The following is a 13,845-nucleotide window of genomic DNA, read 5'->3' as shown; positions in this document are numbered from 1 at the left end:
TGATGATGTTTACTAGTTGTTCTGGCAGCAAAATGGCATCCGCTGATCTTGAGGATGTTTACTAGCTGTTCTGGCAGCAAAAGGCGTCCGCTGATCTTCTGAGTACGTTTACTAGCTGTTCTGGCAGCAAAAGGCGTCCGCTGATCTTCTGAGTACGTTTACTAGCTGTTCTGGCAGCAAAAGGCATCCGCTGATCTTCTGAGTACTGGCTCTGTTCTGGCGCAAAGCATCCGCTGATCTTCTGAGTACGTTTACTAGCTGTTCTGGCAGCAAAAGGCATCCGCTGATCTTCTGAGTACGTTTACTAGCTGTTCTGGCAGCAAAAGGCATCCGCTGATCTTCTGAGTACGTTTACTAGCTGTTCTGGCAGCAAAAGGCATCCGCTGATCTTCTGAGGACATTTACTAGCTGTTCTGGCAGCAAAAGGCGTCCGCTGATCTTCTGAGTACGTTTACTAGCTGTTCTGGCAGCAAAAGGCATCCGCTGATCTTCTGAGTACGTTTACTAGCTGTTCTGGCAGCAAAAGGCGTCCGCTGATCTTCTGAGTACGTTTACTAGCTGTTCTGGCAGCAAAAGGCATCCGCTGATCTTCTGAGTACGTTTACTAGCTGTTCTGGCAGCAAAAGGCATCCGCTGATCTTATGAGTACGTTTACTAGCTGTTCTGGCAGCAAAAGGCATCCGCTGATCTTCTGAGTACGTTTACTAGCTGTTCTGGCAGCAAAAGGCGTCCGCTGATCTTATGAGTACGTTTACTAGCTGTTCTGGCAGCAAAAGGCGTCCGCTGATCTTCTGAGTACGTTTACTAGCTGTTCTGGCAGCAAAAGGCGTCCGCTGATCTTCTGAGGACGTTTACTAGCTGTTCTGGCAGCAAAAGGCATCCGCTGATCTTCTGAGTACGTTTACTAGCTGTTCTGGCAGCAAAAGGCATCCGCTGATCTTATGAAGACGTTTACTAGCTGTTCTGGCAGCAAAAGGCATCCGCTGATCTTATGAAGACGTTTACTAGCTGTTCTGGCAGCAAAAGGCGTCCGCTGATCTTATGAGTACGTTTACTAGCTGTTCTGGCAGCAAAAGGCATCCGCTGATCTTATGAAGACGTTTACTAGCTGTTCTGGCAGCAAAAGGCATCCGCTGATCTTATGAAGACGTTTACTAGCTGTTCTGGCAGCAAAAGGCATCCGCTGATCTTATGAAGACGTTTACTAGCTGTTCTGGCAGCAAAAGGCATCCGCTGATCTTATGAAGACGTTTACTAGCTGTTCTGGCAACAAAAGGCATCCGCTGATCTTATGAAGACGTTTACTAGCTGTTCTGGCAGCAAAAGGCATCCGCTGATCTTATGAAGACGTTTACTAGCTGTTCTGGCAACAAAAGGCGTCCGCTGATCTTATGAAGACGTTTACTAGCTGTTCTGGCAACAAAAGGCGTCCGCTGATCTTATGAAGACGTTTACTAGCTGTTCTGGCAACAAAAGGCATCCGCTGATCTTATGAGTACGTTTACTAGCTGTTCTGGCAGCAAAATGGCATCCGCTGATCTTGAGGACGTTTACTAGCTGTTCTGGCAGCAAAATGGCATCCGCTGATCTTGAGGACGTTTACTAGCTGTTCTGGCAGCAAAATGGCATCCGCTGATCTTGAGGACATTTACTAGCTGTTCTGGCAGCAAAATGGCATCTGCAGATCTTCTGAGGACGTTTACTAGCTGTTCTGGCAGCAAAAGGCGTCCGCTGATCTTCTGAGGACGTTTACTAGCTGTTCTGGCAGCAAAAGGCATCCGCTGATCTTCTGAGGACGTTTACTAGCTGTTCTGGCAACAAAAGGCATCCGCTGATCTTCTGAGGACGTTTACTAGCTGTTCTGACAGCAAAAGGCATCCGCTGATCTTCTGAGTACGTTTACTAGCTGTTCTGGCAGCAAAAGGCATCCGCTGATCTTCTGAGGACGTTTACTAGCTGTTCTGGCAGCAAAAGGCATCCGCTGATCTTATGAGTACGTTTACTAGCTGTTCTGGCAGCAAAAGGCATCCGCTGATCTTCTGAGGACGTTTACTAGCTGTTCTGGCAACAAAAGGCATCCGCTGATCTTCTGAGGACGTTTACTAGCTGTTCTGACAGCAAAAGGCATCCGCTGATCTTCTGAGGACATTTACTAGCTGTTCTGGCAGCAAAAGGCGTCCGCTGATCTTCTGAGGACATTTACTAGCTGTTCTGGCAGCAAAAGGCATCCGCTGATCTTCTGAGGACGTTTACTAGCTGTTCTGGCAGCAAAAGGCGTCCGCTGATCTTCTGAGGACATTTACTAGCTGTTCTGGCAGCAAAAGGCATCCGCTGATCTTCTGAGGACGTTTACTAGCTGTTCTGGCAGCAAAAGGCATCCGCTGATCTTCTGAGGACGTTTACTAGCTGTTCTGGCAGCAAAAGGCGTCCGCTGATCTTCTGAGGACATTTACTAGCTGTTCTGGCAGCAAAAGGCATCCGCTGATCTTGAGGACGTTTACTAGCTGTTCTGGCAGCAAAATGGCATCCGCTGATCTTGAGGACGTTTACTAGCTGTTCTGGCAGCAAAAGGCATCCGCTGATCTTCTGAGGACATTTACTAGCTGTTCTGGCAGCAAAAGGCATCCGCTGATCTTCTGAGGACGTTTACTAGCTGTTCTGACAGCAAAAGGCATCCGCTGATCTTCTGAGGACATTTACTAGCTGTTCTGGCAGCAAAAGGCGTCCGCTGATCTTCTGAGGACGTTTACTAGCTGTTCTGGCAGCAAAATGGCATCCGCTGATCTTCTGAGGACATTTACCAGCTGTTCTGGCAGGAAAATGGCATCCGCTGATCTTCTGAGGACATTTACTAGCTGTTCTGGCAGCAAAATGGCATCCGCTGATCTTCTGAGGACATTTACTAGCTGTTCTGGCAGGAAAATGGCATCCGCTGATCTTCTGAGGACATTTACTAGCTGTTCTGGCAGGAAAATGGCATCCGCTGATCTTCTGAGGACATTTACTAGCTGTTCTGGCAGCAAAATGGCATCCGCTGATCTTGAGGACGTTTACCAGCTGTTCTGGCAGCAAAAGGCGTCCGCTGATCTTATGAGGACGTTTACTAGCTGTTCTGACAGCAAAAGGCGTCCGCTGATCTTCTGATGATGTTTACTAGCTGTTCTGGCAGCAAAATGGCATCCGCTGATCTTCTGAGGACGTTTACTAGCTGTTCTGGCAGGAAAATGGCATCCGCTGATCTTCTGAGGACATTTACTAGCTGTTCTGGCAGCAAAATGGCGCCCGCTGATCTTCTGAGGACGTTTACTAGCTGTTCTGGCAGCAAAATGGCATCCGCTGATCTTCTGAGGACATTTACTAGCTGTTCTGGAAGCAAAATGGCGCCCGCTGATCTTCAGAGGACGTTTACTAGCTGTTCTGGCAGCAAAATGGCATCCACTGGCGAGCTACAGCTGTCTACCACCCGTGCGCCCTCTGCCGCCAGGGAAGAACACTGCCAACGTACACAACTTGTCCCCAATGATGACCATAGCACAGGTGGAAGTGATTAAGAAAGTGTACAGTGGAAGAAAGAAAAAAGCGAGAGATTGGCCGTGAGTATGACATGTTTCCTGCCAGCAGATTTTTTTTTTTTTTTTTTTTTTTTTTTTGCTGGTGAGGGGGGGTTTGGGCCATGATCGCCCATATGTATTTTTCCATATAGGCAGAGCTGGGCACTTCCGTACCTCTGTCCGCACCTCCGCTCCTCCGGACCTGCGGACCTTTAAACGAGGTGCGGAGGTCCGAAGTGCGGAAAGTTTTTCAAAAGTGCGGAAGTAACAGGTGCGGAATGGCAGTATTTTAAGTCCGTATTCAGACATTTTATACCTAGTCATTTGTGAAAGATACATATAGTCAACTGAAGCAGCAACATATCTGTCCTTAGTCCCATATCTTATCTTAATCTTATGAATGATATGAACCGGAATTGTCTGTGTTGCATGTTTAATGAGGTATGATAATTATGATGAGTGTAAAAGTAGTTACTTTACTTCAGGTGGTGGAGATTCTATGCGTTAAAATGACAATAATGATAACAAAAATAATGGTAATAATAATAATAATAATAATGATAATAATAATGCTGCTGCAGTATTGCCTTGTATTTCTTTTTTTTAAGGTACGGACTAGATTTTTCAGGCGCGCTTTAATAGTTTTGGGTATGGTACCGGAGGTGCGGTACCGGAACGAGTGAAAAAATTTTAGGCGCGGAAGTACAGGTACGGACTATATGTGTTTCGAGGTGCGGAGGAGCGGTACCGGACTACCCGATATCCAGTAACGCGCCCAGCTCTGCATATAGGTTATTAAGTTCGCCATTTGCACACCTTCAGACCACCCATATGTGCGCAAATGGTGAGGTTTGACTGTATCTGCCTTTTGATGTAGTTCAGTCCGACCCCACACTCACCACCTTATCCACTTGGCCACCGCCAACACCCACTTTTTCATTCAGTACGTATGGGGAAAATACAATTTGGTACTGGCTAGCTGCCATTTTATCTCACCTGCGCTCACATACGGGGAAAATTCATTTTTTCCCGCCTACCACTATTTTTCCCCACCTGCACCTACACTCACATATGGGGAAAATACATACACTTTTTTTCATCCATCTCCCTTCCATGGAGATGAGGCAAGATAAGGCGCCATGCATGAGGGGGCAGCTGCCAGCGTTTGAGAGCACGACTCGGGTAGCCCAGACCACCCCAGGTCCTCTCAGGAGAGGTGAAGCGCCTCCGTGCTGTGATGACATCATCAGCAAATATGGTAGTCCAAACAAACACATATAAGTGCTTCCATTGCATTTCACCTCTCTGTGCCACCAAAACCACAACAGCTTCCTTTTTGTCCTCTGTTGCAAGGAGCTTGTCGGCCAGAACAGCTAGTGATGCATGTTTAAACATCGTCAGGAAGATCAGCGGACGCCATTTTGCTGCCAGACCAGCTAGTAAACTTTGTTAGAAAGATCGGATGCCATTTTGCTGCCAGTCAGTGACGACTTTTACTAGCTGTTCTGGCAGCAAAATGGCGTCCGCTGATCTTCCTGACGACGTTTAAACAAGCATCACAAGCTGTTCTGGGCGACGAGCTCCTTGTAACAGAGGACGAAAAGAAAGCTGCAGTGGTTATGGTGGCACAGAGGTGAAATGCAATGGAAGCACTTACTATATGTGTTTGTTTGGGCCGCCATATTTGCTGATGACGTCATCACAGCACGGAGGCGCTCCACCTCTCCAAACCAAGCTGCAGCAGGCGGTCCGAGTTGGCAACTCAGGCTGCAGCGTCACGCGTTTGAGAGGACCCAGAGCGGTCCGGGCAGGGGAGACCACGAACCGCGTCATAGATGGTTTTACCCGCGTGATCTGAACATACAGTTCTGACACATACCACACCACAGGACACCACACCTTATGAATCCGCTTCATACGTGACTCGACTGTACTTCACCTCCTGCAACATCCTGGCCATCTCGTGGGTTGACAAGAGAGAGGTCAACCTGATGTCAACCATCCACGAGCCACGCATGGTCCAGTCCCACATTCCTGACTGGGCCACTGGAGAATATATCAGGAAATCTGCGTCAGTCCTCGATTACAACACCAATATGAGACTCGTCGACAAGTCCGATGCCATGATCTCCTCAGTTGAGTGTGCCAGGAAGAATATGAAATGGTGCAGGAAGCTGTTTTCTCATCTTCTCGACCTGAGCACACACAATGCCCACAGGGTCTTTTCCGTTTGGCGTACAGCACTAAAAGTAATTTTAATATAGATTTTTCTATGTATTTTTGTCCGTAGAATCAGAATATCACATTATTTTTTTGGAGAAATTAACAGTTTTTGAGTTATTTGCCTTTAAAGTTATTTTCTTCCTATCTATTACTGAAGGAATTCAAACTTTAAAAAGTCGTAATATTCAGTATTATATACAATTTATGGATCTTTTCCGTTTGCAAACCTTCAGCAGTCATGGAAACGCTTTGAAAATCCAATTCAAGGACTTTTTTTTTACTCTTGAAAATATGGGATAATGTTTACGAAAGCGCGTCGCCTCTGGTGCTGGCCGCGGCGAGGCTGCAGCGGGTGTTGCGAGAAATACCTCCTCGCTGAAATAAGTCACATATACATGAGGGGGGTCCAGGAGGCGTAGCCCCCTGGTTATTAGGGGGGGTCGAGGGGGGCGCAGCCCCCCCGTTAGTAGGTCGTAAAGTTCGGTTGGAGTAGTTTAAATATGCTCCCCGACCCTAAGCCCTCTGCGAGCTATTTTGAGGCTGCGGCGGCTGCAGCGTAAAGGAAAATAACTTAAAAACTGTTCGTTTCTCCATAAAACGGTTGTCATATTCGGATTCTACGGACAAAAATACATAAGAAAATCTATATTAAAATTAATTTTGGCGCTGTACGCCAAACGGAAAAGATCCATGCCCACATACTGCATCAGGTTGTCACGGAGAGACGAGAGACATATGAGGACTTCGTCATCGAACTCTGCTGTGAGATGATCTCCCACTACATGCCCCTAAACCGCCCAGCCATATGCCCACCAGCACAACCAAGGGGAAGACGGGCTGACACCCCTGTCAGGCTGACAGCCAGGCACTTCTCAACCATCGTGGAGCCTTCGGAGGTGAAAAGAAACCCGCAACGCCTCTGCAAAGTCTGCACTCACACCGTCAGGCGTCGTCAGAAGTCAGAACCCTCGTAAACTGACTCGTTACAAGTGTCGAAGGTAATGTGGGACTGTGCTACCCTCAGTGTTTTATTGACTACCATACCCTGACAAACTACTGAGGGAGCCAACCATAAACAGTGTAAATAGTGTACAGTATTTTATAAGTATCCAAAGCACAAACAGTCCCTACATAAACTACGTGCATATAGTAATAAGTAAAAAGTCATCAGTGTAAATATTACAGTTGGCAAAGTGATTGTGAAGCACTTATAATCATATGTGGCGAAAAAAGACACAAATACTATCTGCAAGTGCGGATAAAAGACAAATAATGTTTGTAGATAGATTTGCAATGACAATATGAAACAAAAACATCATGTATTGTTCATAATCATGCCAAAAACATACCATGAACTCAACAATTATGAACCCTCTATAAACTGTAATTGCGTGAGTGAACACTCTTGTGGGCGACTGTACATTGAGTTGAACTATCAAAAAGCTCAAAACGAGTTACTCTCTAACAATATATATAAGTCTGTGCTAAATGTGTCGAGAGAAAACGATTTACTCGGATACACACCCTCAAATCCAAGAAAGTATACGGAAATCAACACGACCATTTCGCTTCCCGACTCGATAGAAATGGCCCAAAACACCGACTTCTAGGTGACGGTAAGCTAAAAGACGTTACATTTCTTCATTTTTCATGGTTTTAACCCGTATAGTGTTTAGTACGTATATATACGCATGCTCTTTTGAGGGCTTATATGCCCTTTATTTTTGTTTGTGTATGTAACGTTGTTCATTGGCAGTAAAGAGGGATAATCTGACAAGTTTTTGTATTTTTTAATAGATGTTAAAGGGCATTTCTGGACATCTGTCTGCATTCCAACAAAAATCATTATACAAGAAGGTAAGTTACTTTCTTCTAGGTAATTACTCCTTGATTCTATAATCAGTAAGGCATGTGGAATTGTAAATTACAGTTCAGAGTAATTGGAAACGAAAACCGATCGTCGGAAGCTTCATAGTATTATGCTGAACTTTGAGAACTACACACAGCCTTGAAGCGAGCGGTGTTGCCTAATGTGCATCCAATCATTTTGTTGTACTTACAATTTCTGTTTACTTTTCAGGTTTTTGTGATGTAAAGAAGTACTTAAACATTACTCACACTTTAGGATTGTGAGAAGTGTTTATAATGGAAAGAATATAGGCTCTAAAAAATTCCTGGTATGACATCGTTAGCTCCGAGACGGAGAAAAATAAGAGGACAAAAACTCAAGGGTTCTATTCCTCACATATAAATAATATATATATCAAATGATTTGTAATTTTTTTACATTTTAAGGGGCAAATAAAAAAATAAAAAATAAAAAAAGTGCAACCTGGCATGACCCCTATCTAGGACAAAAGACGACACTGTACAGGTTAAGCTGTTTTATGCCTAAAGAGACGGCTTATTATTTTCTTTCTGAAAGTGATTTGGAGACCAATTACGTGTTCCAGTGAATTTATTTAACTTAGTTTTTTATGCTGTCATTGCAGTATGAGATGTCACACAGGCAGTCTTATGAGTCTGAGTAGCTGGCCATAAATATGGATGATTAATTTAAGTTTCTGGTTCTAGGTGGCATTCCACATCTGAGCTAGAATAATCTTAATTTATTAAACATGGACTAGTCTGAAATAAACTTTATAATTCATGTGAGCATGCAGATTAGTAGTTACAGATTCTCAAGTGTAAACAGTGTGATATAACTTGAAGGAATAAATGGTCTAAAATTGCTGGATAATGTTGAAAAGATTCAATTTTGTTTTGATAGAATCATAGCAAAGGGAAACATCAGGTAATTAGGAAGAGTTAATCTCTGTTCCTAGATGGTATGGAGAGCTGTGGCAGACATCATAGCCAAGTGAACTCACTATGTTATTTTAAAGCAAATGCTAACACAATGACAACAGTTGGGCTTACTTTTTGTTGTCGAGTTAGCTCCCTGTTTGCCTTGAGCACACATTCCAATAATGTGGGGTCATTCTGCAGTTGAGAAGCCCTTCGGTAAGACTCTAGGGCATGACCAAAGAGATTAGTTGCAAATTCAACTTCTCCTCGACGAAAATATCCCTGGAAAAATAGAAAATCAATGTAAAAATATTACATTTTGCACATATTTTTTTAAAAACTTTATGGTTGTTTTGATTTCCCGTAATTCTTAACTTGTTGTTCATTGAACATTTTCTACCTACAGGAAAAATTATATTTTATCATCAAATTCAATACATTATTAATACCAAATACAATACAGCAATTCAGTCACCTTTGCCCAGGTAGGGTCAAGTCGTATAGATTCATTAGCATCTTCAAGAGCATAATAATACTGCTGAAGCTTCAGGAAAGCAAAGGATCGGTTGCTGTACAGCTGAGGTGAAGAGCTGTCCAGCTTGATTGCATGAGAATAATGTAGCACAGCCTCGGCATAATTCCCTGCTCGAACACATTCATTTCCTTTCTCCTTCAACTCTGTTACCTGAAAGATAATGAAAAACAATTTTTACAAAAAAACTTGTTAGAGAGAACGTTCCTGTATATATATGGGATTTTTCTATATCGTGGGATTTTCCATTTTTAGAACCTAAACTATGCTTGTAATTGACATTATAACTAGGATAATGTCTGGTAAGAGCATAGAACTTTGAGTAAGACATTCATACAAAAGATGGAATTGGACAATTACTACGGCTGCGTTTACACCAAGCGAGTCGCGTTGAGTCGAGTCACGTCAAGTCATTTGAGGCAATTCATATTGACGCAACTCTGTTTACACCGACTGCGTCAACCTGAGTCAAGTCAGTACTCAATGACCCATTTGATTTCATGGAGAATGGATGCACGTTTTTTTTTAATTTTTTTTTTTTTATTAATTCATCTTATTAATTTTGTTTTCCATTGGTCTTTTACTCTCTTTTTCTTTAATTTTCTATTGGCATTTTTCAAATCCTTTTCTTTTTCTTTTCTTTTTAGTTCTTTTCTTGCTGTTGTTTTTCTTCTTTTGTTTTCTTTTTGGGTGTTTTTTTTTCTATCATACTTAAGTTAATGTCCGTGTGTCTGGGTGAGCCGCTTTCCTCCCAGAAGGGATCAGAGAGTTATGATTTACTTCATGTTTTTGGTGACGGGTATAATTTCTTGGCGTATGCTTGAGTATGACTGAACGTAACAGATGCTATATGAATTGTGTACATTGTTATTTACAAATATTGAAAATATACATATTAAGTATATGAATATACCCACTCCCCCTTTGTCCCTTGTCCTACTAACATAGCTTTGTGATAGGCCCCAATCTTAACACTGTGTGCATTGTATGTACATATGTATGAATGGTTGAGTGAATGGTGTGCATGCTTCAAGATAATACGTAAAACTGAAAACTTTCCATAAAGCAGCGATGACATCACGATCCCGGTGGTTAGGGTCACTGGAATCATATATAGCAGGGGGCTCTTGAACTAAGTTGATTAGGAGTTCCACCAGCATGCTTGAACACACCACAGCAGACTCACTGTGACCGACGTCAAAATTAGGTCCAGCCCAATATGTGACTCGACGCGACGCGACGTGATGTGACGTGACTCCACGCATCTGGGGTAAACGGTTTCTTTCAAAAACCCATATAAATCAGTGTTATAACTGGGGTGGCGATTCATGATACGTTATGAATCGTCATGACGCGACTCGACGCGACTCGCTTGTTGTAAACGCAGCCTAAACGAGTAATGGTGTGGTGTGGTGTGGAGGTGAGGGTAAAAGTGTAGAGCATGGAGAGGTGGAACAGATGAATGGCAATGGGGAACTTTCTCAGTGTAATTTTGGCAGGGGGCAGTGCTGTATCTTGTTAGATACAGTTAGAGAAGTGAGAAAAGAAGACCACAAAATTGGGAGCTACAATTACAGCAAGGCAAACTTTCACAATGAGAAAATACTGGAGAAACAGACTGGAGTAAGTGCTGGAGGAGTGGAACAGAAGTGGCTGTCTTTACTTGAGATTTACAATGAGGGAGCAAGGAGACATGTACCAAGAATGGGGAAGAGAGAAATTAGAAATACAATATGGTTCAATAAAAGATGTGAAATAGCAAAGGGAGAAAGAGATGTAGCATGGAACAGGTGGAAAAGAAGGAAAACACATGACCTATGAGTGAAGTACAAACAAACGAGCAATGGATACATCAGAATATGAAGAGAGGAACAGGGGAACTATGAGAGAAATGCAGTAGAAAATTGTAAAAAAACAGCCAAAGTTATTTCAAAGATATGTCAACAGCAAGCTGAAAAACAGAAGGAATAAGTAAGCTAAAGGTGGATGGTGAGGGGTAAGAGGATGCAGCAGCAATGGTGGAAGATATGAATGGTTGTTTTCAGGCAGTGTTTACAAGGGAGAGTGAATTTAAGACATAAAGGAAGAGAAGAAAATATGGAGTATATACCTGGAAGGAATACAAGTTTCAGTACAAGAGGTGGAAGGATTAATGGAAGGTCTGGATGTGAGGAAAGCATTGAGACTGGATGGCGTGTCTTTTGGGACCTGAGGAAGTGCAGTAATCAATTAGCTGATAAGATCCAATGTGTCATAATAATAATACAAACAGTATGGCTTTCAGTAATAGCGATGGAATTTGTTTAGATCTACAGAAAGCATTCAATAAGGAGCCACATAAGAGATCGCTGTGGAAGATAGAGGGCATTGGAGTATTGGGAGGAAGACTTTTGAGGTGGATGAAGGACTTTTTGGAAAATGGTGAAATGAGGACAGTGATCAGGGGTGTGAGGTCCTCGTGGGGCAAGTGATCAGTAGAGTTCCATAGGGGTCGGTGCTGGCTCCAGTCATGTTTGCAATCTACATCAGTGACATGGCGGAGGGAGTGAACAGCTACATGAGTTTGTTTGCTGATGATAACAAGTTGCTGAGGAGGATTGGAAGTGGAGAGGTCTGACAAGCACTGCAACAGGACCTGGATAAGATATGGGAATGGGATCATAAATGGGAAATGGAATTTAACATCAGAAAGTGCAGTGTGATGGAATTAGGGAAGAGCAAAAAGAGAATTTTACGTCATTATACATTGGGAAATAGAAGCATTAAGAAAACATCAATGGAAAAGGACCTAGGAGTATCTGTATCAGATAATTTGTCGCTAGAGAAATAAATAAGTATACATAATTGTAGGTGAGACATACAACCTAGTGACAAACATAAAAGTTGCTTTTCAACATCTGGATGAGGATGTGATGAAAAGACTGATTGTAACCATTATAAGTTCAAGGTTGGAAAATGCAGCAATGGTATGGTCGCTGAGTACAAAGTCAAATACATATAAGGAAAGTAGGGAGGATTCAGAGGGCAGCAACAAAGCTGGCTCCAGGACTAAGAGATTTAACATATAAAGAGAGATTGAAGCAGCTGAACCTACCGACACTGGAACAGAGGAGGGAGAGGAGATCTGATTGCAGCATATAGGGTGCTGAGTGGGATGGAAAAAGTGGACAAAGAAGAACTAATAATATGGGATACAAGAGAATCAAGAGGTCATGGAAGGAAGATGAAAAAGGAAGCCTGTAGAAGACATAAAGAAGAACAGCTTTCCACAAAGAGTGGTGGAGGCCTGGAATGGCCTGGAAAAAGATGTGGTCCAAGCAAAGATGATTCATGAATTTAAGGCCAAGCTGGATTATAGTAGATATAGTGATGGGACAGTATGAGCGTAGCTCCTCTCCTGTATACCACAACTAGGTAAACAAGGTAAACACACACACACACACACACACACACAGTTAGAAAGTTGGAAAGACTACAAAGAGCAGTGACTAAATTACCGGAAACTCTGAGAGAACATACTTATGAAGATAGACTGGAGAAATTGGGACTAACAACGCTGGAGAGAAGAGAGGGAACCTAATAGCATTGTACAGGATACAAGAGGGATTGGAGAAATTGGACAGGGAAGACCTAGTGATACATGACAGAAGTGTGACAAGAGGCAATGGTAAGAAATTGAAGAAGAGCGGCTGTAGGAGAGACATCAAGAAAGACAGTTTTCCATACAGAAGCCTAACAACATGGAACAGACTTGATGAGGAGACTGCGTGTGCAAAAACAATTCATGAATTTAAAGCCAAGCTGGATAATGAGCGTTATGGAGATGGGACAGCACGAGCCTAGTACAGCTCCTTTCCTGTATTTCACAACTAGGTAAATACACACACACACACACACACACACACACACACACACACACACACACACACACAATAAGGCCAAGGTTGGAGTATGCAGCAGTGGTCTGGTCTCCTCACAAAAAGAATATAAAAAAGCTGGAAAGAGTGCAGAGAGTGGCAACTAAGATGGTACCGGAACTTAGAGATCGGACTTATGAGGAGAGACAATAGCATGGGGCTCACAACCCTGGAGAGAAGAGAAAAAGGAGACCTGATAGCGGTGTACAAGGTGGCAAGCGGAGTGGAACATTTGGACAGAGAGGACCTGTGTGTGTGGAACGAGAGAGAAACGAGAGGACATGGAAAGAAGTTGAGGGCAACCACATGTAGGCAAGATGTGAAAAAGTTCAGCTTCCCAAACAGAAGCACTGAGCTATGGAATAGGCTGGAGGAGGAGGTGGTTTGTGCAAGAAACATTCATGATTTAAAAAAAAAGTTGGATAAGAGCGGATATGAAGACGGGACAGCGCGAGCGTAGCTCTTTTCCTGTATGTCACAACTAGGTAAATACACACACACACACACACACACTTGGTCCTTCTTCTTAGTTTTCCTTTTCTTAGCCATTGGTATTATATGCCGGCTTCTCTCTTGGTCTTTCCATTGATGGTACTTCTTCAAAATTGCATTAGAACCTGTAATATGTTCTATAATGTTCAGCACGTGAGGGTCCTGGTATTGGTGGTGATGGTGGTTGCGATGATGGTGGTTGCGATGGTGGTGGTTGCAATGGTGGTGGCAGTGGCCGTGGTTGAGTTACACACACACACACACACACACACTAGTGCAAGGGGCCTGGGTAATGTACACTGTGGTCCCTGTCTCTTATTATTGACTAGTAGTAAGATGAGTG

The 13,845-nt window shown here is 43.2% G+C and overlaps 1 protein-coding gene across 1 annotated transcript in view; it reads right to left on the bottom strand.

The window, feature by feature from the left end:
* The window catches only part of LOC126998146 (uncharacterized), a gene marked incomplete at its 5' end in the record, with an annotated part of 45,424 nt that extends 36,175 nt beyond the window's left edge, over nucleotides 1-9,249 (bottom strand). The window contains 2 exons of the mRNA XM_050859574.1: nucleotides 8,694-8,843; nucleotides 9,037-9,249. Coding sequence (XP_050715531.1) covers nucleotides 8,694-8,843; nucleotides 9,037-9,249 — 363 coding nt within the window. The remainder of the gene's footprint in view (nucleotides 1-8,693; nucleotides 8,844-9,036) is intronic.
* Nucleotides 9,250-13,845: the final 4,596 nt, after the last annotated feature.

This window comes from Eriocheir sinensis, chromosome 2, assembly GCF_024679095.1.
Source record: "Eriocheir sinensis breed Jianghai 21 chromosome 2, ASM2467909v1, whole genome shotgun sequence".
Lineage (NCBI taxonomy): Eukaryota > Metazoa > Arthropoda > Malacostraca > Decapoda > Varunidae > Eriocheir > Eriocheir sinensis.
Note: the sequence above shows the minus strand (reverse complement) of the source record. Positions and strands in the feature narration are given on the sequence as shown.